General features: G+C 32.9%; 1 protein-coding gene across 2 annotated transcripts in view; it reads left to right on the forward strand.

The window, feature by feature from the left end:
- The window catches only part of CASK (peripheral plasma membrane protein CASK), a 67,777-nt gene extending 44,213 nt beyond the window's left edge, over positions 1–23,564 (forward strand). For both annotated transcript variants that reach the window (XM_040720491.2, XM_071891376.1), the window contains exons 2-8: positions 5,279–5,426; positions 8,328–8,517; positions 17,617–17,823; positions 17,903–18,851; positions 18,919–19,542; positions 19,617–19,967; positions 21,272–23,564. In XM_040720491.2, the coding sequence (XP_040576425.1) occupies positions 5,369–5,426; positions 8,328–8,517; positions 17,617–17,823; positions 17,903–18,851; positions 18,919–19,542; positions 19,617–19,967; positions 21,272–21,673 (2,781 nt within the window). In that variant the 5' untranslated portion in view covers positions 5,279–5,368 and the 3' untranslated portion in view covers positions 21,674–23,564. The remainder of the gene's footprint in view (positions 1–5,278; positions 5,427–8,327; positions 8,518–17,616; positions 17,824–17,902; positions 18,852–18,918; positions 19,543–19,616; positions 19,968–21,271) is intronic.
- The last annotated feature ends 1,822 nt before the right edge of the window (positions 23,565–25,386 follow it).

The following is a 25,386-nucleotide window of genomic DNA, read 5'->3' on the forward strand; positions in this document are numbered from 1 at the left end:
AAACTCTTGGGAGACCTATTTGATTTTGTGGCAGTGACTCAGGGGGGAGGCCGGCTAAGGGAGCACTTTTTGAAGGCTTTTATGGGAGATGAAAGTTTCTAGTACCCCAGATACCTTAAACATATGAACTTGACCAGTTCACTAATTCTGAATCATTAAGCAAATGAACCACTAAAAATGATACATTCTGTTTTTTTTTTGTTGCGAGGGCCACAATAGAGTCCTGCAGGAACACATAGTTTCCTTCTGGGTACTTGGACTTCGCCCAAGGCAAGGCCACCTTCTTGACCCCGATTTTCAGGCCTTTCGGGAACCGATACGAGGGCGTCCTCTTCCCATCCGATGCCACAATTCCCATTATAATTGCAGAGGCTGGGAACCCAGTTTTTGGTTTACCGTCTGAACCTCATCGACCGCGAAGATGAGCTAGCGGTCCTTCCTGGAGTTTCTCGACTAGTCCACGGTCCAGTTTTTCTTGTATTGTTACGGTGCTGGGGCAAATCAAATGGCCTATACTTTGCCTTTCCGCCTGAATCTCGACAATGAATGAACCGATATTTGTCTCTTGTAGCTCATTTGAATACTAATATGCTAATGCTGACACTATTAAAGTAGAAGTCGCGATTTGCTGTTGTAAAGTGTATACCGTACTACCTTATGATTGGAAAGCGAACGGAAATAATGGCTGAACAATAAACACGGAATGAAGAGAAAAAAGTTGTACGAACGCAAAAATAGTGGAACTTTTACAAGCCTGACTTGAAGCCGAGACTTTTCCTTTTATAACTCATGGGGCCAATGCATTCATTTTTCCCTCTTCGTCTCTTCCTCCACCGATACTCGACCTCAATCCTCCCTTTACTCTGATAACTAAATATTTTTTTACCTAAAAATGGCGGGAAAATGCAAATAAGAGCCCAAAATGTAAATAAATCTTTTTGTATAATTTGGAAATCACTAGTAAACAACTAATATTAACATGAACCAAGTGATGATAAATTAAAAATCCTGATTTTTTCCCCCCCCACTCTTCTTCTTGCCAAGGCAAGAAACAAAAAGAATAGAAAGGAGACTATAAGGACCTTGGAAGAAGAAGACAATAGAAAATAATACATACTTATATAAGTGTAGAGACTCGATCCAAGATCGAATTCTTCTTTTGTTTTGTATTTGGTATTAAGTTACTTTTTCCAGACTGATTTGGACTCATATTTCGATCCAGACTGTGATCTCTCATTTTCTGAAGACTGCAATTGAATGGTCTTCAAATCGAGGACTGATTTTTCGATCCCATTTTCTCTCAATTCCGGATTTATATCGAGGGATGGGACTTTTGGAGAGGGAAAGGAAAAGGTGGAAGAAGCGATACTTTTGGTATTACTAAAGAAGGAATGTTGTTAAAGAAAAAACGAAATACAGCGATTAGTAACGGAAAAACAGTTGTTGCGTCTGTTCTTTTTGTGTTAACATCTCCCTCTGAAAGAAGAATTCTCTCCTATCTTTGGTGTAAATTGATTTTAAAATGTATTATAAAATGTATATAAATGAATTCAAATATAATTACAATATTTTCCTTCCACTAATGTTATTTTAAATGTAGAAGGTTCTCCTCTTTATAGCAATAATTCATTTTCTTCCTCCAATACCATAAAACAGGGAGCTGATATGAACAAGGGTCTTAACTCAGGGTTATATATGACTAGCTCCCTTCTTCTCCACTCTCTCGTACAAAACCCCTAGGTATTACTAAATTAAGACTCCTATTAACATCAGGTCCCTGTTATATGAATTTGATAAGGAGGGGGAATGAATATCTGCTATAAAGAAGAGCCCTTCCACATTCAAAATAGCATTAGTGCAAGGAAAATATTATAATCTAAAAAAATATACAGTGCATTTTGTTGTTAACTGTTGATGTTTTTTGGTTGTTGTTTTTTTCCTTCATAATCAGCTATCTGAACGATGATTGGTGTAGTTTTAATTAACTCCTTTAAAACTGTGAACAATTCATAACAATTATGTGTAGAATAATAATTCAATTCTTGGAAGATTTGGCTAACTATCTACTGATGCCTTTGGTATCACCAAAGATGTGCAAGAATTCTTCTTTCAGATGGAGATATTAATACCCATAAATTCAAATAATATGACTTGTTGGTAATCCCAAAAATAAAAACCAAAAATCCACGAGGCCACTCTGACAATTTGAAGAATGTTTGAGAGAAGAAAGCTTACCTACCATGAGATTACCCCGATCCCGATCTTCAATACTACTCCAAGTCCAACAAAGACTTACAATTATACATTTGAAACACATCCTCAGTGTGACTCTTCGTCTTTCGAGTAGTTATTACTTTATGCTCCGTCCTAGGATCAGTGCCTATCGCATTTTTGTAGAAACTACAAGAGATGAAATGACGTCATTTGAGTCGCTGATGTTACATCATAATTCAATATCTTCCAATATCTAAGAATTCATGGCCTCTGCCAAAGAGACAAGATACCTCTGGGATGTGTGTAAGATTCATTAGTTTCTTAGCTCTTATATTATTCAATCCTAGCTATGAGTGAAGTAAAAAAAAAAGATAGCTAGGACCATAGAACTGAAAGGCCACCGATATGTATCCGTCCTTAGGGGCGTTGAATGGTAAAAAATACTGAAAGGGCGGGGAAAAGGACTGATAAAGCGATCAGTCCGAGGACTAATCCAACACTAGTTATGACCAAATTTTATTTGAGTACCTATGAAAGCTCATAAAAGCTACAAAATATGAATGAATATTTATAAAAGGGATTGAGTCCAATGAAGGACATGAAATTCAACTACTAACGATAAAATTGCAGGATTTTTAAGGAGGAATAAAAATATATAGACACATAAAAGAGATTTAAAGATCTTAAATCTTTCATAAGTCCATTCACTCCTTTCCTTATAATTATAACATAAGAAATGGGGCTTTATAGATACGGGATGCAGTGGGGAATTTTTTACACTTACTAGAGCATGCATTAGCTACAAGATTTACTTTTTTTAAACCAGATATAATATATGAAATATCCTGAAATTTAGAGTGTTTTTAATAAGATAATTTTTTGTTTCACATAATATACAGTAGATATATTTCTTTATTATTTTGCAATTTAAATTTCCTATAAATGTAATTGCAATTGTCCACAAATAGATTTTTTTTAAGTAGTTGCTATTTTGACATTTTTATTTTGATAAGTTTGTTTTATTAATTTAAACAGTATCCATTTAGTTCGTTTTCAATAAATACACATGCGTATGTCGTCGGGAAAAAAATATTGCTAAAAATTGGTTTGACATGATACTTTATAGAATTAAACTAAATACAATTTAGCTACTGAATTTATAATGGTGGGATACATGAAAATCAGTCAATTGTTATAATTTCTAACATACAAGAACATTTTTTTAAATTCATTTTCATAATGTAAAATTAGCAAAATGAACCAAGAAGGAGAATTACTCCACGGATAATTATGCTAAAGAGCTATAATTGGGGGTGTTTTGTTGTTTTTTTCAAATTGGCTAATTAGAACCGGATTTTTTTTTAAAAAAAAAAACAGCACATTTTTAAGACCTCTCCGAAATTGCCAATAACTAATTATCTAATAACACACAACTGGAAAAAATGTGTTGGAAGGACTCATATTGGGTTTCTAAACTATAGTTTTAACTATTGGGTATTTCAACTAATCACCCAAATTTGAAAATACTCTAATAATCGACATCGTTCCTGATTAATCAGAGCTGATCAAAATAGAATAATTGTCTAGTAGTGGTCACCCATTTGTAGTACGTGTGAGAACGAGTAAAATAAGCCAATATATCTGAATGTATTATGTTTGATATTGCTTTTATTTATGTTCATGTTTGACCTTTTAATGTTATACTTTTTATATACGGAGGATCCTTAAAATCCTCTCGCCTTAATAATAAAAAGGTTTAACTAATGAAGAAAAACGAAGGGAGGAATACAATATTTGGTGATGGAGCTGGTTCCCTACAAGGGTAGTTAATTTATTAGGCATTCCTTGATATAATTAAGGAGAGTTCTAATTTTTGGTGAATGGTAAAAGTTGACATCTGATGTTTGATTAATTTTATCCAATATCCAAATACTGTGGCCCGTCAACACAAAAGCAAGCTAGAATGATTTTTCTCAAAATTGAATGTGGATTGGATTTGTATTTCTCGGCGAATTATCGTTAACTTCTTATTTACACAATGAGTGTGTCGCATATATATATATATTTTTTTTTTTTGGGTGGGGGGTACTTGGTTTTTGGAATATTCTTGAAAAAATTAAAAAATCTATGGCTGTTCAAAAAAATTAATTTTTTGGAAAAAAATTTCATAAATCCATTGACTTTCTCCAAAAAAAAAATTGGGAAAAAAATTCAAATATTGAATTTTGTGGGGGAAAAAAATCGAAACTCCGCTGCTGTTTGCAAAAATTTAAATTTTGTGGAAAAAAAATTCATAAATCCATTGATATTCTTGAAAAAAAAACTTGGAAAAAAATTTTGAATGTTTAATTTTTGTGATAAAAAAATCAAAAATTGAATTTGGGGAAAAAAAAAATTAAAAATCTGTTCACAAAAAAATAAATTTTTGGAAAAAATTTCAAATACTTTAGCTGTGGATTTTTGCTTAGGAAATTTAATATTTGAAAGTAAAAATATAATTTTTCAAAATTTTTTTCCAAAAAATATAATTTTCTTTTGAATAGCTGTGGATTTTTAAAATTTTTCTCCACAAAATTTTCAAAGAAAATTATATTTTGTGGAAAATTTTTTGAAAAATTATATTTTTAATATCAAATATTAAATTTCCTATTAAAAATCAAAAATTCCATACTTGGCCAAAGCCCCTCTGGCCCACCCCCCTCCGGACACCCCGGAAACTATAGCTAAAATCCTTGGGTATATTACCTCATCCCAGTAATTTGAATAATGAGCCTATAATTGACTCAAATATGTCTATGAAATACTGGGCTGTATATATGAAATAAAAGTGGATTGTCTCCTTTAATTCGACTTTGTTCAAGATTGTTTTTATGTTGATGCAGCACATTTGCTGTGTTTGCTCTCCCAGATTTACATCATTATAATGTTATATGTATTATAAAATTATATATTTTTTATTTACGTCAAAATGTTTTGTTAAGGTATAACAAAATTAAGACATCCTCTTCTTTCCTCCCAACTTGGCTTGTATTAATTTTATTTTTTCTCTCTCTCTTTCTTACAGATTCAATATCATAATTACTAAGGATTTGAAAGAAGTCCAAAATTATAAAAGGAACAGAGTCAAAAGAAACCTGTCAGAGCGGACGACGATATGTCCACATGTGATGAAATCATATTCGACGATATCTATGAGCTCCACGAAGTTATAGGTATTTATAGCTACTAAGGGATTCGAAAATTATATAATTAGGGGTTTGAATATTAGCTAAATTGAGGTTAGCGTTAACTTAAAAAATGTATATGTTTGTAAGAGGTATTAATAGAGATGGGATTGTTCTAAGAGCGCTATGAAAAGGCGGGAGCGAGACACATATGTTATTACTGAATTAAGACCCTTGTAAATATTATGTGCATGTTAAATGAAATTTGAGGGAGGAAAGAAAACCTTCTACATTTAAAATAACATTAGTGGGAAAATATTATAATTATATTTAAATTTTATATATATAATTATTTTACTATGCCTTTTTATAAACATTTACACCAAAGACACGCGAGAATTCTTCTTTTAGAGGGAGATGTTAACACACCCACGACCTATTAGATAATGAATTAAAAAGAAGAAAGAGCACACGATCAACCGTTTTTTCTTTTCTAATCGCTAAACTTAGTTTTTCCTCTGCACAGATCCTTCTTTAATCATTGCCTCCTCCCACGAAAAAATACTTTTGCTGAAAAATAAGCTAAAAACCCTCCCTGATCTTTAAAAAAACAGGATCTAATCAAACACTGGTTGGTTCAAAATGAGGACTTTCAAAATAACTCATTTACATAAGGTTCCAAAAACTGAGGTACTTTGGATATAATCAACTTTTCATCCAAGAAAATAGCAGTGTATTTTATCCGGATTTGACAATGTATTTATTATAATATACATTTTTAAATCAATTTACACGAAAGATAATTGAAATTCTTCATTTAAAGGCAGAAGTTTACACCAGAACAACAACTTATAAAATAATGAAGAAGAAAAAAAGATCACACACGCCAACTTTATTTCCTTTTCTAATATCAAAACATATTTTTTTCTTTACACAGATCCCTTCTTCATGCCATTTTGGCATGTTAATCAGGTCTACATTGTTTCATGTTGATCCCCTCGCTAAAGAAGATTAACAGGGTTTTACGTCTTAACATAAATAATAATGATAGCCAGCTTTGGGAAATAAAATATCATGTTTAGGTTGCAACGAAAAAAAAAGAATCTGCTTACAGCATTGATTATGGTGATCCCCGCCAGTTAGTGTATGTCGCCTCTCAATGTTAATATGTTTTTATGACATTCTCTCATGCAGAGTTGTTACGGCCACTCCAGTTTAGCCAATATTCACATCCCTACACACATTGTAAATTGTAAGCATTTTTGATATTCTACGAAAAAGAACATAGTAACTCTAACCATTTGAAAAACGATTAGGACAAGAGCATGATCAGCTGCCATGACGTTTTATTAGATCATCTGTGAGATGAAGAAAATAAAGAAAAATCTTCAATCATGAAATAACTCATTAGAGCACTCATATATTGCTCTAAAAAAGGGTTACTTTTTTTAATAAAATAAACACTACCCTCAATTCACCCAATTGTCCCATCATTGAGTGTCTATTACATACTCTTTTGCATGTCTGGTCTTAGTTATTACGGGGACTCGATGCAAAAACGACTGCAGGGGGTCGAAATATCAAACTGTCCTCAGTTATTAGTTATTATCCTTATATCTGTATGGATAAAAACTAAGGTCAGGGCCCGTTTGAAGTCATTCATAGACCATGTACTTCTTTTTCACATAAATATCATTTCCCCTCCCAATATGAAAAGCGAATTAAATATAATTATTTTCACTTATTAAGTAAATAAAATTAAGGAACTTCTTTTTTTTTTTTTTGAAAAAAATATTTATTTCCATTTAAAAATACATTTTCTTAGAAAAGGTTACACTCAATCCTTTTTCTATTATATCGCATTTCTGTCTTCTATTATATGTGACATCTTTTATAACATCTAAGCATGTTAATCAGGTACTCATGGGTTTATGTTAACTCACTCCCTATGGAGGATCAACATGGTTTTACGCCACACCATACTCCCACCTATGGAGCCACGTTAATGTCCCCTTTTAGGTTGAGTGGCACCAAGAACAATGATAAATATTGGGGGGGGGTCTCTTTTCCTTCTTTCCTTTTTGAAAATTTGAATTTAATTTTTTCTTTTTAGAAAATATATTCCTCTCATTTTCTAATGTGACCTTTTTATAAAGCAATTTTTTTTTTCATTTTTCTGAAACCTCCTTCATTACTAGGACATTTTCTCATTTTATTTTTTTAATATTTTTTGATTCTGACAAATGGTATAGTTGTAAAAAATATGACCGTAGACGAGCGTGAGACTTTTTGTAATTGCAACTTCATAAGTTTTTGTTTTTTTAATTTTCTGAGGCTGTTATCATTAGTCTTTCATATTTGAGGAGGGAATATCCAAGTATAAAGTGGGTACACTTATGAAAGTAACTTTAGAGTAACACTGTACCACATATGTGACGGTCCTTGTTGACTCCGAACATAATTGCGGATTAACGACGGAGTAATTCCTACCTATGTCCTTGCTTGATAGAGATTGCGTTTGCGTTTATTTCCTATCTACCTACTTATATAATAAGACGTCATGACAGCTAAGCTGTTCGCTTTTCAAACATTTTTAAATAGTCCAGACTACTTTCTTCATTTTAGCTTTTCCTCTCTATTTTGTGATCCCATACAGGATCACAAGGAGATAAGGGGGTAAAGTTCTTTTTTTTTAAACATATTGCAGGTCGTATGTTACACAACTATATTAATGGAAGAACAGGGGCCCACTGAACCCGCAGTAGTTACTTCAGGCTAAAGCTTGCCCTTTTGATCTTTTTATTTTATGAGATTGAGTGCATGTACAATCAATTTCATTATTTACAATTTTGGATCAATTTAAACTGATTCTTTTTATATTTACATATAACAGGTAATTTATTCAAATCAAGTAAATTAATAATGTGTGTTTTTGTTTTTTTCTTTCAGGGAAAGGCCCTTTTTCCCTCGTAAGAAGATGTATTCATCGAGAGACTGGACAAGAGTTTGCAGTCAAAATTATCAATGTGGCCAAATTCACAGCTACTCCAGGCCTGAGTCTCGATGATCTCAAAAGAGAAGCTACAATATGGCACATGCTCAAACACCCACATATTGTCGAGCTCCTCGAAACATACAGGTAGGATTTCCCCCTCCTCTTATCGTCTACTTTTGGGAGTACTCACCATTATTCGGAGTCATCAAGCGTCAATGAATAGAAAAAAAGACCGACAAACAATATAGAGTGTACTCCTTTTTTTTTTTTTTTTAAATATGACGCGCTGAGCTATAGCTACACACGCTCGTTGCTTCATAAATATATAGACCTATAGTCGAATTCACAAGTATTGAATAGAGGAGGGATTTGTATATGAGCGCGAGAAGAAGGCAGGACCTAGATATATACTATTACTGAACTAAGACGCTTGTTAATATTATTTGCCGATTTTGGAGGGAGAGAATGAATTACTGCTATAAAGAGGAGAACCTTTTATACTTAAAGAAAAAGCATATGCGCAAGGAAAATATTATAATTATATTTAAATTCATTTAAATGATTATTTTATTATACATTTTTAAATGAATTAAAACCAGAGTTTAAAACCAGAGGATTCGCCTTATAGAAGGAGATGTTTTCACACCAACGACGGATTAAATAATAAGAGATACAAATGAGGGGTTATCTCCCGGGATCACGTTTCCCCGGTATTTATCAGAGTTACACAACCCATGGAAAATTAGGCATTTAATTATATACATTCATTAAATTAAACGTCGGATACATATTCAATAAAGAATTCCTCCGTTAAAAGTCTATACAATTTATGCTTTGCAAATAATGCAGTATATCTATCGATAACAAATGATGCCCAACGACGCACCAAAATGTTTTGAGTGATGGATCTGTACTACAATGACGGTTTTATACATTACTGCATAAATACACTAATAATATATTGATTGATATATACAAGTGCATTACTCTATGTATAATACACGTTGAATACTTGGAAAAAGGAAATTAGAGCTAGGAGTCAAAACACACAAAAAAACATAAATTATTTGCACACTGCTCCATATTTGCAAAAAACTTCCTTTTTTTAATATGATATGTGTTTTTGAAGTATTTCAAATATCTAATGTTTTAATAAAAAGAGTTAATGTACTTTCATGATTCAGGAGTAGATTTTTATACAGCAGCTTCCCCAAAACTTTAGCTAGCATTTATTATATAAGTGTTGTTTTTTTGTGGGTAAAATCAGGTTTTAAATAAGCTGCAAGCTTTAAATAAAGTCAAACTGCGTAATATTAGTGATATTGATAAAAATAAAAGTAAAGAATATATCATTGGTAAGGCTATTTTCAAATCTATAGAGAAAGAATTATATTTCACAGTAACTAGAGTAGATTGACCCGGCGTTGCCCGAAACATTAAGAAATTAAAATTAATTCTAAACTATTCTACTTTAGAAAAAGAAGAAAAAAAAAGAAGGAGATTATAAGGTTTGGAGAGGAAAACATTTTCAAGTTCAACTATCGTTCCCTCATCTTTCAAATTAATTTCAAAAATCCTTTGTTTTGTTCTCTCTTCGTTTTTTTTCTTTAAATCTTATAATCTCCTTTTAAAAAAAGTGTGAAAGATACATGCCAACATTTTTGGAGAAAAATTTCAAAAATGCATAGTTAGTCAATGATACTTAAATTTTTTAGGGAAAAAAAAAATGAAAAATTAAATTAAATTTAAAATATTATATTTTTGGAAAGAAAATTTCAAATTTTAAATTTTCTAGTACAAAAGCCAAAAATTCCTTAATTTGGGGGGTGGGAGGGGCTATTTTTCTACATATAACATAGAAAAGTAATAAAAAGTTACATAACAGTAACAAATAAGAATCGAAATTGCAAATTAAACATTATTTCCCCGATGCCGATTCTGATTAATCGTCTCATCACTAATATAAATTATTATTATCCATGCCGAAATTTGAAGAAATATTTCTGGAGAAATGAGATACTCTAAGATAAACAAAGCATCTAGGATAGAAGGGATTTATTAAGATTCTAAAGTTGTGTAATGGATGTAAAAAGGTTAAAAACCTTAATGGCTTAATATTTGTAAAATAAAAAAGAAGTTTATAATACTTGGTTGTTTGTATATGCAAAATGGTTGACTTCCCGAACTATACATTCCCAGTGTTACCTCAGAAAGAAATGATGTTTCTGCTTCCCCCCCCCCCTTAATCCATGTTCTGCACGTTGATTGGTTGAATAATAACTTTTTATTAATTATTGTTTGGGGTAATTCAGAAAAAGTTGAGAAACAATAATACTCCTCAATATGATTTTTATTTCAGCTGTCGATTATTGTACTGCTCACATCCTTGATAAGTAGTGATGGAGATGTGAAAAATGTCATAATATAAATTGAAGGATAGTCTCGCAGTTGGGAATAATGTACCCTTTCTCTTTTTGAGAGATAAAGATCACACCGTGTTTTGTGATACTAACAGATAACGTAGAGATGTGTTGGTCCTGACACACTCTGGCTCTAAGAGCCTGCTCTTTGAAGTAAACAGCTAAAGTTTAAGGTTTAATCAAAAGTGAAATGTTGCTTCATTAAAATGTTTCAGATTTTGACAAATGTACTCTATGTGTCCTGATTAGTCTTGGATCAGTCTAAAAAACTAATAAAACTACAATCCTATCGGTACAGTCTTGATTAAGTTTGTCAAACCCTAGGACTGGTCCTTATCGCTCTTTTACGGTAACTACTCAGGGGCTAATAGGATTATAAATGTTTTGATTTTTTTTTTTTTTTAATTCAGAGCTATTTTCAAAAAATAAAATTCAAAATTTTAACTTTTTTGCTCTGCTGCATAATTTCCCCATATGTAGGAAAAAATTCCTTAATTTGTTGGGGGGGGGGCTACAACTCTTTCACTCCACCATTGCGAACGCTCTTGCTAAAAGGGTTGGTTTTCGGTTAGAAAATCCTGGACCGGTGTGAAACCGCTATTATTTTTATTGGATATAACTAATTCGGCCTGGCCAGTTCACAATGAAAAATTGGGTATGGATCGGTCTCATTTAAAATTCGGTCTAGGCTTATTATGAAGATTAATTGTTAGTGACTTCATGTGTGTTTCAAAACTACAAACGTCAACCTAAAATAAGAAAATATACTGAGAGCAATGAAATCGATTGTGGAATGAGTCTCAATGCTAGTAACTACGTCATTTCAGCTCTTAAAATTTTGTCATGGCCTCAATGAGAAGCTGCCTCTTTTGTAGGCAATACGGCTTCATCCTCAGGAGCACCCTCCCCACCCTACGCATGATTGCTTGAGACACACCATCCTCATGATGGAGCGCTTCTTTTCACAGTTGATCTTCTACCTTGTTGCTTCTGGCGCGTAATCAAATATGTATGCAGCCTGGCGTTGTCTTGATAAAACACAATTCCTCTCCTATTCACCAATGCGGGCCGCTCTGTTCGATCCCTACCTTCAAACGGTGGAGTCGTTCACACTGGAGGGCAGAATTGATAGTAGATTATTCTCTGCCAATTCCACCAAATAAATAGCAACAACGTCCCAGCAGTCAATCTTGGCTTGACCACGATCTGGGCCGCGTTGATGGCTTTCGACCACGATCTTTGTCGCTTGACATTGACGTAAGGGATCCATTTTTCATTACTAGTCATAATCCGCTTCTGAAATGACGCGTTTTTCCATTTCAGGTAGTAAAAATGTAAAATATTGCGAATTTCTTCCTTTGAGACCCCCGTACTCGAGGCACGATAATTCACGACTGAACGTGTCAACTGCAAAAACTCTCCAATAAGCGTTTTTGTGTACACTCAAACCTTTACAACACTTTATCGTATGAATAATGTACAAGATATATTTAGTTTAAAAAAGGGCGTAAAAAAGGAGATACAAATTTTTTTTTTTCCCCAACCTAATATATTGAGATTTTCTTCTTTTGCCCAGGTATTACGCCTACGTGTTCTTTCTAACATTCATTCTTTTCTTCGTTTTTATTTTCTGTTAAGTGCATAGTTTACATCAAAAATATATTTTTTGCATATTAAAAATTGGGTTAAATTAAAAATATAGTTGTTTCATTCTTAAACTTTATATATGTGTAAATTAATTATATTTTGTTAGATATGAGCTGTTGAATTTTCAAATTACTACATTTATTTGATTAATATGATTAAATTATTTCATACTTTCGTCAAACACAAAAATAGAGTACGTTCCATATTCATTTTATATCCCCCTGCTTTATTTGATTTATGATATTTTATTTGGCTCCGATATTTCTATTCAAATGGATTTAATTAATCATATTATTTTTTATATGTATATTCATGTGATCGGAATTTTTATTCTCCTATAATGCAATTTGCGAGACCTTTAAAAAAATTAATTAGAATAAGTGATTAAGTATAATTAATTTGATGAAGAATTCAAAATAACTCCGGGCAATGCAGGATACTACCACTAGTACAATAATAAAGACTAAAGAATTAATATCAAATTGCAGTACGAATTGCACTGATCCCTTTGCACCGACTGTTAACATATCAAAGATAGTTTGTATCAGCTATCTCGAAGAAAAATTGACATTTTTTTAAAATACCAAGCATAATGCATTATATCATTGTTAAATCTGATTTTCGAGAACTTTCGATTTGTCACCTTTTGAGTAAGAAATAAAATCAGTAATTCCCATATAAATAGACTTATTTTCGGCAAAATTTATGTTAATTTTAAATATGTATTTGTATTTAATGTGATATCATCTAATCCCGAGAAAATGCAATTTAAATGTCAAAAAACTACCTTTTTTTAAAGGTTTAAAAAAATAAAAATAAAAGAATAACATTTCGTTTTGTCATTTGTTTAAGCCACAGGGCTTTTATTTGATGCATAAAAATTGATCTTTTATTTTAAGGACAGAGTATTTGCCTCTAATAGGTCTCGCTTAGCAGCAGTACTAATTTAATTTTAATTTTTTGGATGTGGAAATCATTCGAGGTTGATATGATGTATAAAAACCACATTGTTTTGCTTATTTATATCAGTAGCCCATCAACACAAAAGCAAGCTAGAATGATTTTCTCAAAATGGAGTGTGAATTACTTTGTATTTTTGATGAATTATTGCCCGTTTTCAACAACAAATTTTTCTTATCTAGATATCTTGCAAATTGTACATAAAGTAATAATAAAAACTGATTATCGCAATAAATGATTGAGAAATTGATTGATTTTTTGGATTTGAAAGAACATATTGATGGCAATATTTGTCTTTTAAATCGCATGAAAGTTTACAACTATTACATCGGTTCCGGCCCTAACTTCAAGAGCTCTCCATTAACAAAAAAAAAATACATATATATTATTCGGAAGTACAAACATTCAAAAAGTTACCTTTCAAAATTTCATGACGTTTGGTTTATTATTTATCGAGTTACAGTGGTTTAAGTGACTCTACTTTTGTGATTCTTAAAAACTATGGATTCGAAGCAATTTCGTGTGTTGATTTATCATTTCTTTTTGATGGGGAAAAACACCGTTCAAGCCCAAGCTTGGCTTGAAAAATGTTATCCGGACTCTACCCCATCAAAAACAATCATCAAACGAATGGCAAACAGAAAGAAATAGACCGATCTGCCTGAAAGTTGGTGGTGTATGTTCTTCCAAAAGATGCTACTAACTAAACATGGACTAAACTAAACCTCTTGGACTTTTTACGTACTTTTCAAACGACCCTAGAATAGCTTAAATTCTTATGTATCTATACTCATCCCACAAATTTGAATACAAAGCCTATAATTGACTCCAATTTGTCTATAAAATATGTATTTATATATAAAGTAATAAAAAAAAGAAGATATTTTCTCCTTTTCTTGTTCAAAATTGATTTTATGTTGACGCATCACACTTGTATTTATTTACATACTTCCTTTTTAATACCTGCAATATAATTTATCATAGAAACCAAGGAATTTTAAATATTTCAGTACTTCACCTCGAGCCATTCCTTCTTCAAAGACCTTTAAATAGCATTTTCCCAAAATTGAATGATCCCACATACAAAAAGATAAACTTATATTTGAAATAAAAATAATGTTTTGCAGCGAATAGATTTTTGTGATATTCAAAAGTTGGATCAAATCTATACAATAACTCAAAAATGCAATTGGAGAATTCTCAAGAAATGATAAGAAAAAGCGAATTACGTGATTGATCAGTGTGTCATATATTAGTATTAAAAAATCGAGTTAGATATGATCATATCCTCTCTAACAACCTCAATTGATAGAGTACCACTGAGGATTTGTTGGGGTGTTATTAATATGGATGTAAATTCTGTGTATTTTACCTGGATCATCAATTTGTAATTGAGGATATAGGGAAGGAATTTTCTTTTCCTAAGCATTTGTCATTATTATTTAATTCCTGAGTAGTGAACATCCTTTCCTAAATAGATTCATTTGTATTCAAAACCTGATTGAACATTTATGTATGCTCATGGAGAGTAACTGTCTTTGAGGATTTGTTGCGGAGTTATAATTGTAAGTTCTTGTTGGACTCAAGGTAGAATTGAGGATCGACATCGGATACATTCGTGCCAATGTTCTTTTTTATTTATTTCTCTCCTTCCTCACAGCTGATTGTAGCTGCTCTCATCCAAATTATTCTTCAAATTGTCGTCAGTGTTATCATTTTGGCTGCTGTTTTTGGCCGTTGTTTTTTTTTTAACATGCCAATTATAGCCAGGATTATGTTCATCAATAATTATTTGTGATATAATAATAAGTTGAAATATAGTTGTACAAGAGTACCTAGAAAAAAATAATAAAAATGATTTTCTTCTTCACCCTCTCAATCCGTTCTAATATTGAAAATATATTAGGCAGCCATTTAGGAGCGGTCCTTGGCTCTTAAACTTTTGAATAAAAATTGTCAATTTTTCAATATTTGCTAATGTTTTAAACTAAAAGTAAATTGAATGGAACGATGTAGCACAATGGACAACACGTTAGGGAGAAATTATTCTCCTAAACTCAATGTGCGTAAGTGCACGCCCCGGTTGTTCCTAGAGAAGGACTTTATGTATTTGTACTTCAAATAAGATTCCTGTGTCAGATAAAGTAACGTTAATACTACAATGTGTACTTATATTGTATCATTGCAACTTCATCTGAGCAATTAAAGGAACATTTAAAAAAAAACGAAATTGCACACGATAATCGTATTCTCTTGCAATGAAATTACTCACAATCATATTGCTTACAATGATTTTGCTTCACAAAGATATTACCAACAACACTTTTTTCTCAGAGTGGTAATGTAAAACACGATTTAACCACGTAACGAGATTACCCCAACAATTTTGTCAGGAACCTTTTTACCACAATCTTTTTAGAGTGAAATCCCCTGTTTTGAAGGGACCAATCTTTGGTTATATTTTCAAATAAATTTACCTAATGTGTAGACGTATAAACTTAACACTGGGTAATTAGACAATAATATGTACAATTGCTTAGCTTTGTGGTGAAGACACATATGCATGCCTCTAAGTAAAGGATGTTAAAGGCCGCATGTGTTCTTTTTTTCTGATAAAGGATCTATGTATTTAAGACTATCTTAATTAAGTTATGTATGTACATATGTTATGTAGAGAAGAAGAGGAAATAGACTTTGATCATGAGTGAAGCTTTAACAATATTGCAATATTGGAAAAGCGGTAAATTACTCGGGGTTACATGAGTAAATGTACATCTTTATTAGTGTAGATATTTATGTTATGTATAATATACTCTTAAATACCTCGTTTCTCCATTAACAAATTAAATGGATATATGTAGAATTAGCTGGGGTCCACACTGTGCATGAATAACCCAAAGGGGCTTGTATCTCCCTCTACAACTTATCTTAATCCTCATTACTTTGAAATGTATATAGTATGGTCGAGGGGGAGGACAATACAGTTTCCAAACTGTGCAAGGAATCCTTGAGTGCGGCCACATGGGCAAAAATATTCCGGACGGCGTTGTGCCTAGTAGCTGTAAGTTAGTAGGTAGGCGTCTCCCCCATGTTGTTCAGAACAAAGGTAAGTAATTAGCTCTGAGGGGCTATGAGATGAAGGAAATAAACACACGTCCCACTCCGTATCAATCAAGGACAAAGACAGTAAATCCTCAATTCTACTCCGTGTCCAATAAGGACTTACATTTATAACTCCTGAGGAGCAAACCCTCATTGTTACTCTCTGTATTTTTTGTGCACACGCACTTTATACTTAATAATTACTTAAGAATTAGATAATAATGTAGCAGCTGTGGATACTAAGAAACTTGTTTCTATTTCGAACTAGAAAGCCCCATGTTGCACAGACCTCTGGACATTGGTCAACTGTAGTAACACACTATTAAACCTTTCAAAAAGAAATATAATACATACTATTCCAATAACAAGGCTATAATCAGTGAGTAATTTAACTTTTTGATGGAACTCTAATTTTGGACCATACTGCTTTGTTTCTCTACAAAAGAATTATCCATATATATGTATTGGTTAAACTTTTCCAAACTTATTTATCTATGCATCAAAAAAATCAATCCTAAAAAAAGTTGCAAAAAACAAAAAACAGTTATATTTATTAGTGCTGTGACTTGGTCCGAGACCGAAGTTTTTCCCCCCAGTTCGGTCTGAGCCACTTGGTACATGGTGGCCTTTAAAAAGCATTTTTAAAATTCAAACTTCTGAATCCCCTTAGAAATAGAGAATGTAGTAAAAATAAAATCATTTTTAAATGGCTATAGAAGTCAAAAAACGCCATTTGAAGACTGAAACTCCCATTCGCCATATTTCTTGCCTTTCTGGACTGTACCACAAAATCTCTTTTTAGGTGGTTAGTTATTTTTTAGCCGAGGGTTCTAACTCCAGGGCTAACATGACTTTGATTCCCGTACCCTTTTGTATCCTGTACACAAAGGAAAGAAAGATAATATACTCTTGGTCTTCTTTTAGAAGGAGGTACTTTTTTATCTTTGGAGAATACAAGATGGAAAGGGTAGGTCAAGATTGAGTAGGGCTTTTTTTTAACCATAGCAAGATTTTGTACATGAAGTTTTCTCACCCATGTAGTCTAATATCATACTTTATGCTATAGAATATATTCTGTTGTTCTCACAATAACGTTCATTTTATTTATTTCTAGCTCGGAGGGAATGTTGTATATGGTTTTTGAGTTTATGGCAGGAGCGGATCTCTGCTTTGAAATAGTGAAAAGAGCCTCTGCTGGATTTGTTTATTCAGAAGCTGTCTGTAGTCATTATATTCGACAAATCCTTGTTTCCTTACAATACTGCCATGACAATGATATAATACATCGAGACATTAAACCCCATTGTGTGCTTTTGGCGAGGTAATAAAAATAAGTTTATAAAAGTGTTTTTGGTAGGTTTGACTATTGATTGATTGATTGTGTGTTTTTTTTACTTTAGTAAAGAAAATAGTGCTCCCGTGAAGTTGGGAGGTTTTGGGGTCGCAGTCCAACTTCCAAGTAAGGCTAATCAAAATAGTAGCAATCAATCGGTCAACGGTGGCAGGATTGGCACGCCTCATTTCATGGCTCCTGAAGTGATACAAAGGAGGTCATACGGAAAACCGGTTGATGTGTGGTCTGCCGGGATTCTCCTTCACATTTTGCTTTCTGGTACAATACCCTTTCTTGGAACGAAAGATCGTTTGTATGAATCCGTTTGTATGGGAAAGCTTTTCCTGGGATCTACCAAATGGCAATATATAAGTGATCATGCCAAGGATTTGCTCAGAAGAATGTTATGTATTGATCCCGATGATCGTCTAACTGTAGATGAAGCTATTTCACATCGATGGATCAGAGAACGAGACCGATATGCACCAAAGATTCACTTGCATGAAACAGTGGAAGAACTTCGTAAATTCAACTCTCGTAGAAAACTGAAGGGTGCAGTACTTGCAGCTGTTTCTTCACCCAAATGGTCATACTGTGAGCATCTTCTTGGTGGCTCTGCATCCTCCGCTTCCTCCAATACAGCCTCGGAGTATGTAGGCACAAATTCTTCTGATGGTGGTTGTGAGGATGATGAAATGACATCTGCAGCTGTAGGGCTTGTACTAGACTCTCTCGACGATATTCAATGTATTCTGGAGGCACGCCATACACTCGAAGATTCTGAATTTCTTGAGCCAGTACTTGAAGACAGGCAGCTTCGCTCTCTTTTGAATCTCTATGACCAAATCAGCACGAATTCCTATCGCCCATTTCGATTCCCTCCTGCAGATGTTTGCAAGAGATTAAACGATGCTCTACATGCCTTAAACTTTCTTGAAGTATCTGGTGAGGATTTGGCGGATATTGAAGAGCTTCGGGAAATTTTAACGCATGTCCATATAAGAGCATTGCTTCAAGTAAATCCTTTTATCTAACTGATTTTTAAAATGTGTTTATTCAAAACCTTATTTACTTTGATTTCAGAGTCATGACGTTGTTGCTCACGAGGTGTATGGTGAGGATGCCGTGAGAGTCACACCACCCCCAACCAGCACAGTTATAGCTTCCACTAATTTTTTAAGCCTTCAAGATCACATAGAAGGTGGCCCTAATGGGGATGTTACTTCAGAAAATATAACTCGAGTTCGGCTAGTTCAATTTCAAAGAAATACAAATGAACCCATGGGAATTACCCTAAAACTCAATGAGGAGGGGAAATGCATTGTTGGTCGTATTATGCATGGAGGAATGATTCATCGACAAGCTACTCTCCATGTTGGTGATGAAATCCGAGAAATTAACGGAACGAGCGTGTGTAATCAAACAATTGAGCAATTACAAAAGCTTTTGAGAGAAGCCCGTGGCTCAGTTACATTCAAAATAGTTCCTTCCTATCGCTCAGCTCCCCCTCCCTGTGACATATTTGTAAAGGCCCAATTTGATTATGACCCAATGGATGATGATTTAATCCCCTGTGCTCAAGCTGGTATCCCATTTCATATGGGAGATGTTTTACAAATCATCAGCAAGGATGATCATAACTGGTGGCAAGCTAGAAAAGTCACTATATCTGGCTCTGCTGGTTTAATTCCCTCACCAGAACTTCAGGTAATATTCAGCAACAATTTGAGCATTTTATATTCAAGTAAATAATTGTTGTTGATTTTTTACAAACTATACAGGAATGGCGAACTGCATGCCAAGCCATAGAAAAAGCCAAGAGAGATCCAGTCAATTGCTCATTTTTTAGCAAAAATTTGAAACGAATCAGAATCAATAGAGACAAATACCTTGCTAAGCACAATTCCATATTTGACCAGCTGGATCTGGTCACTTATGAAGAGGTGGTAAAACTACCCGCCTTTCGAAGAAAAACATTGGTTCTTCTTGGAGCTCATGGTGTGGGTCGAAGACATATTAAAAACAGTTTGATAGCTGCTCATCAAGATAAATATGCGTATCCCATTCCACATACGACTCGATCCCCACGAAGAGATGAGGAGAATGGGAAAAATTACTTTTTCGTTTCTCAGGTACATATGTAGTACATAGACCCTCGTGATGCACAGGTTCTGTAATATCTTATATAATTTGACCAATATAGAAATTTTGACAAAAACACATCATGCATTAATTCTTCCCCTATATAATAATAAAATACGTACTAATTCAATAGAGCATAAGCGTTGTTTACTAATATATTCATTAGTAAACAAAGCAACCAAGGGTCGCCTCATCTTGTGTCAAAATAATACAACTCTGTGAATGATATTTATATCTAATAAAAATAACATTACTCAAAGAGAAGGCACAGTGAAAATTCCTCTCCATTTTTTCAAAACAAGCTCCAAACTGTCAGACCACCTTGCAGATGAGATATTTTTTTTTAATTTGCTCATGCCCTATTGAAACTTAACTGTTCATTTTACAAAGCTGCCCATAAACTTTGTCACACATAATAATAATTTTTTAGTTTGACGTAACGTTTTTAAATAGAACCTTCTATACCCCATAATTTATATAATAACTAGTCACAGAAATGATAAAACCCACCACTCTTATCACAATAAAACTACGTTCAATGTTCCAAAAAAGGTCCTCATATCAAATTAAAGATAATCTTTTCTATGTTTGATAAAACTGATGCATAGCAAGGATGAATTTGGTTGAGGTTTTAACCTAGTGAGTGAGGTATGATAGCCCTGAAACGCTATAATTAGTAAGACATATAACATTACAGGGCTTTACATCATTATTTTTTTACGTGTCTTACAGTTGAAAAGTCATGCTTTACGCATGCACGAGAGTTTTCAGAAAGAAAATATAAACTGTCGATGTAAACTCGTTAAAATAAAGCGGATACAAATGATTATACGATAATACAACTGTGTCACATATCCTAACGTACCTTGTTTCCATGAATAGGGAACAAGCATTGTTCACTTACTTTAGTTTGTAAACAAAACAACAGAGAGTGGGACCATCTTGTGACAAAATAATGCAACTCGTTGAATGATAATTATCATTATCACATATAGGCTACACCAGCACCCTCAAGCAATCTATATTTATATTAGATAGGCTATAGAAAACCTTTCGGATAATTTATATATTTTTTAGTTTGATTATGTCCTATTGGGACGACCTGTCCGTTCGGATAACATATACACTATCCGAGAGAACAATTTGCATGTACCGGATTAATTGAATAACAAAGCTGATATTTTAGCTTTAGATTGAAAATGTAGGAACAATGTCAACAACCTGTGCATCACTAATGTGTACTGATATTAAATAAATCAGTGTAATAATAATGGCTCAACCGTTTATTTTCCAGGATGAAATGATGTCTGATATAACAGCCAATGAATATTTAGAATATGGAACACATGAGGACTCAATGTACGGAACTAAATTAGACACAATTCGACGTATACATGCTGAAACCAAAATAGCAATTTTAGACGTTGAGCCTCAGGCTCTCAAGATCCTTAGGTGCTCAGAATACGCTCCTTATGTTGTGTTCATTGCTGCTCCATGTCTACAGACAATGCAAGATTTTGATGGCTCCCTGGAAAGACTAGCCAGGGAGTCAGATGCGCTAAAGCAAGCCTATGGACACTTTTTTGATCTCACTATTGTAAACAACGACATTGATGAAACGATTCGTATTCTCGAGCGAGCTTTAGAGAAAATAAACACAACACCGCAATGGGTGCCCATTAGTTGGGTTTACTGACATTGAAACTATAATTAATTCATTACATAAGTGAAAACATTTCTTGTTGTTTTTTCTGTGATTTTTTTTATACATATTCAAGATGTATGTATTATTATAATACCTAATATCAGACTCTCAATTGTATGCGTTTGTCTTATCGCGTACAATTTGGTTTCATTCTATGTAACACGATATCTTCCCCACGAGGTTGACCTGTAAACTTAAAACATTACATATAGCGTATATTATTTAAATATTTATATAATATTAATTTATATATACAGTAGGCCATTCCGTTTTTGTCCTAATATTCAATTTCCCTAACACAAAGCCCTTTTTTACTGGAGACAATCAAAAAAATTACATTGACAAAGTTCGAGATCCCTTGTGACCTTTTGCATTAGTACAAGTCATTTTAATTTGAAAAAGAGTCGAAATTGTTCATTTATAAGCATCTTCTACCGTCCCAAATAGTTTGTGTCTACAAGTCAAAAATGGTTCTTTAATACTTATCTGTTATATTAAATAAAAGTACTAATATAACTGGTTGATGTACAAAAATGACCACTAGGACGCCCTCTATTAAATCAATGTGTAAAAACTTACAAGATCTCAAATTCTAAGCTCCCTCTGAAGGAAGTCGAGATTTCCAAATTATTCTGTGGGATCATTTTCTTGTGATATAAACTTTGCTTTGAGCTTGGGTTTTTTTCACATTTCTTAAACACCATCATATTTGAAACGGTGGAAGAGGCCTCAATTTTGAGCCCACAATTTTTTTTTTTTTTTCAAATTAAAATGACCACTAGTAGTGATGAGCTTGTCTCTTAAAATTGGACCGATCTGACATCCTTATAATTTTAACAAATTCGGTGCATCTTCAGTTTGGCTCGGCTCGTAGTAAAAGGAAGAAAGGTACACACTTTGAATTTTCGTCTAGACGACCTAAACATCAGTACAGATTTGTCTATAAAAAATTAGAGAAGATATAAAAATATTCAACCTGTGACTGGCTTTCAATACCGTCTCATTACCACCTAAAAAAATAGTTTATAGGTCTAGAACTTTGCAAAAGAATTTTTGGTTATTAGTAAAATTGTTTTTTGTTTTTTTTTAAGAATGTAAAGGATTTAATATGCACTCAAAGATTTGCAGTCAACCTGCCTGAAACTTTACCATATTGTTGTTATATTGTCCTCAGCAGAAAAGGACCTTGTGTAGGAGAAGGATCTAAATATTAAGGCGACAACGGAAGAGTCTAATATATACAGCATGCTAGTCCTGATTAATAAACAAAAAAAAACATTCGAAACAAGCATCCTTCAATAGGGCATGAGCAAATAAAAAAATTATTATGTTTGTAGCTCTGTGGTTTGGGGGTGCCTCATATGTAAATCAAATAGGTGATTCCTTTTTAATTTATTTTGATTGTACCCTAAACACAATTTTGAATTTACAAATAATGAATATATTAAATACTATAATCATTCAGAGAGTTGTATTATTTTGCCGCAAGACAGCATCACTCTCTCAAACTAATATAAATAAACAACGCTCATGCCCCCATTGTACTTGTACTCAGTGGCATCGGAATGTATGTGCAACTACATAGAACGGTGACGTCAAGGTCTTTCAACCTTTCAGTTTCCATGCCACTGATTGTACTTTTAATACTCATACTTCCTTTGGGACATATCAATCAATAAATTACATACTCCAACATAGTTATGCATGTTATAAAATGAAAAATTCTCAAATACTCAATAAAATTGTGTAAGCCCCAAATCCCCACCCATTCTTCCCTTCTCCAACGAACCATTCCTTCATTTTTTATTATCATTTGCATCCTCATTATTACTATTTAATTGAGACCTCCAGGAAATAAATAAATAAATGATTCTGTATAAAAGTCAACTTGACGATATTTCTACTCATGATACAAGTCAAAGTCAAAAAATATCTATTAATTTACATATTCAATTCGTGTAGTAGGCCTTCATCACAAATCTGTGAGGAGTTTTTTTTTCCTATCACCATGGGTTTTCGTGCATTTTTTATTTGAATTTTTGAGGTAAATATGTTTATTCTTTTTGTAGATTTGTGCAAACTCTTTCGTAAAAAGAAATAACTTGAAAATAAACCAATTATCTGCCAAAGATTATCCTTATTTTAAATATGACTTTAAATTGGGATGTGATGTCATTCAATTTTGAGAAAAATGCATTTTAAAGTTCAATAAACTACCAGTTTTAAAGTGGGTTGCTTCGAAAGGAATAGCTCCTCGCTTTTTTAATAATATAGTATTTTATTTCCTCATCAGACTATACTATTAGTGTAAATCTTTACCCTCCGACGACTACGTTACTAATTTTTTTTTTTTTTTTTAAATTAAAATTTGTTTTTAATGAAAAATAGGTCAGAACATAAATTTTCAAATAAATATACAAAAATAATGGACATCTGATGGATTTGTATAGGTTGACACAGCACAAATGCACCTAGTACCTCTAGGAGAAGACATAATTCTTGGAATAATACGAGTTAACACTTAAAAGTAGTCACTACCACGTGACTAGTGACGTTATCAAAAAAGTTGTGAGCTAACGTTAACCAGCCTGCGTTGCAAGTTTCATATCGACACTCCTTTCTTATTTATAGTCACCTTGATTTGAAAAGCGTACTAAATAATTAGGGTTTTATTTTCAAAGGAATATTTGGTTCTATTACGTCTAGTTCAGCTGCAATATCGATTTAATTTGATTTATTTGAAGCAAAAATGTATTCCAGTATTGTGCAGAAATCTTTAAAACTCCATAAAATAAATTATATTGTATGTAGTATTGGATCTGTCTAAAAAAACGAACAAAGACAACAGTCCTATCAATTCGGTCCTAGGAAATGGTCCTTATTGGTCTTTTATGGTAACTTATACACCTGAAATGACGTAGTTGCTAACTACATATAAATATTATTATGTGTCCCAGGATTAGGAAATCAGTCCTGGGAGCGATTCAACACTAATTTTATGAAAAGAAAATCCATAAATTGAAATATTTATATGTTAACATTAAAGTTTTTATATATTATTTCATCAACCTCATATTGACTTTTAGTGAATAAAATTAAAATCAAATCGATGTTCCTACTGAACAAGATCTCTAAGAAAACAAATACTTCTTTGTTCGCTTCAAATAAGTTATTTTGGCGTAAAAACAATTGAAAAACCACTCGTTTTCGAACAAAATCTTAATATAAGGTGGTTATTTAATTATGTTTAAATTGGATCTTCTCATGATGGAGTCTGACATATAAAATAAAAGCAGATATTTGAAATTGAAATAAATTTTGCAAAGAATCTGTGAACTTTCAAGAAATGGAAAAATAAGCTTAAGGAGAAAACGGAATTTTCTTTTCCTAAGTATTTGTCATTATTATTTAATTCCTGAGTAGTGAACATGCTTTCCTAAAGAGATTCAATTATTAGTCAAAAGCAAACCTGATTGAACGTTCGTGTGTGCTCATAAAACACGGACCATAACCCTGAGGATTTGTTGCGGAGTTATAATTGTAAGTCCTCGTTGGACTCAGAGTAGAATTGAGGATAGATTTCGGAGTAATTCTAGTGTATATACGAGTTTATATCCTTTTCTCCTTCCTGTTTTGTCACAGCTGATCTAATGAAACGTCATGAGCATTATTCTTTCTCTCCTCCAAAAACATTCTTCAAATTG

Source organism: Lepeophtheirus salmonis, chromosome 10 (genome assembly GCF_016086655.4).
Source record: "Lepeophtheirus salmonis chromosome 10, UVic_Lsal_1.4, whole genome shotgun sequence".
NCBI lineage: Eukaryota > Metazoa > Arthropoda > Copepoda > Siphonostomatoida > Caligidae > Lepeophtheirus > Lepeophtheirus salmonis.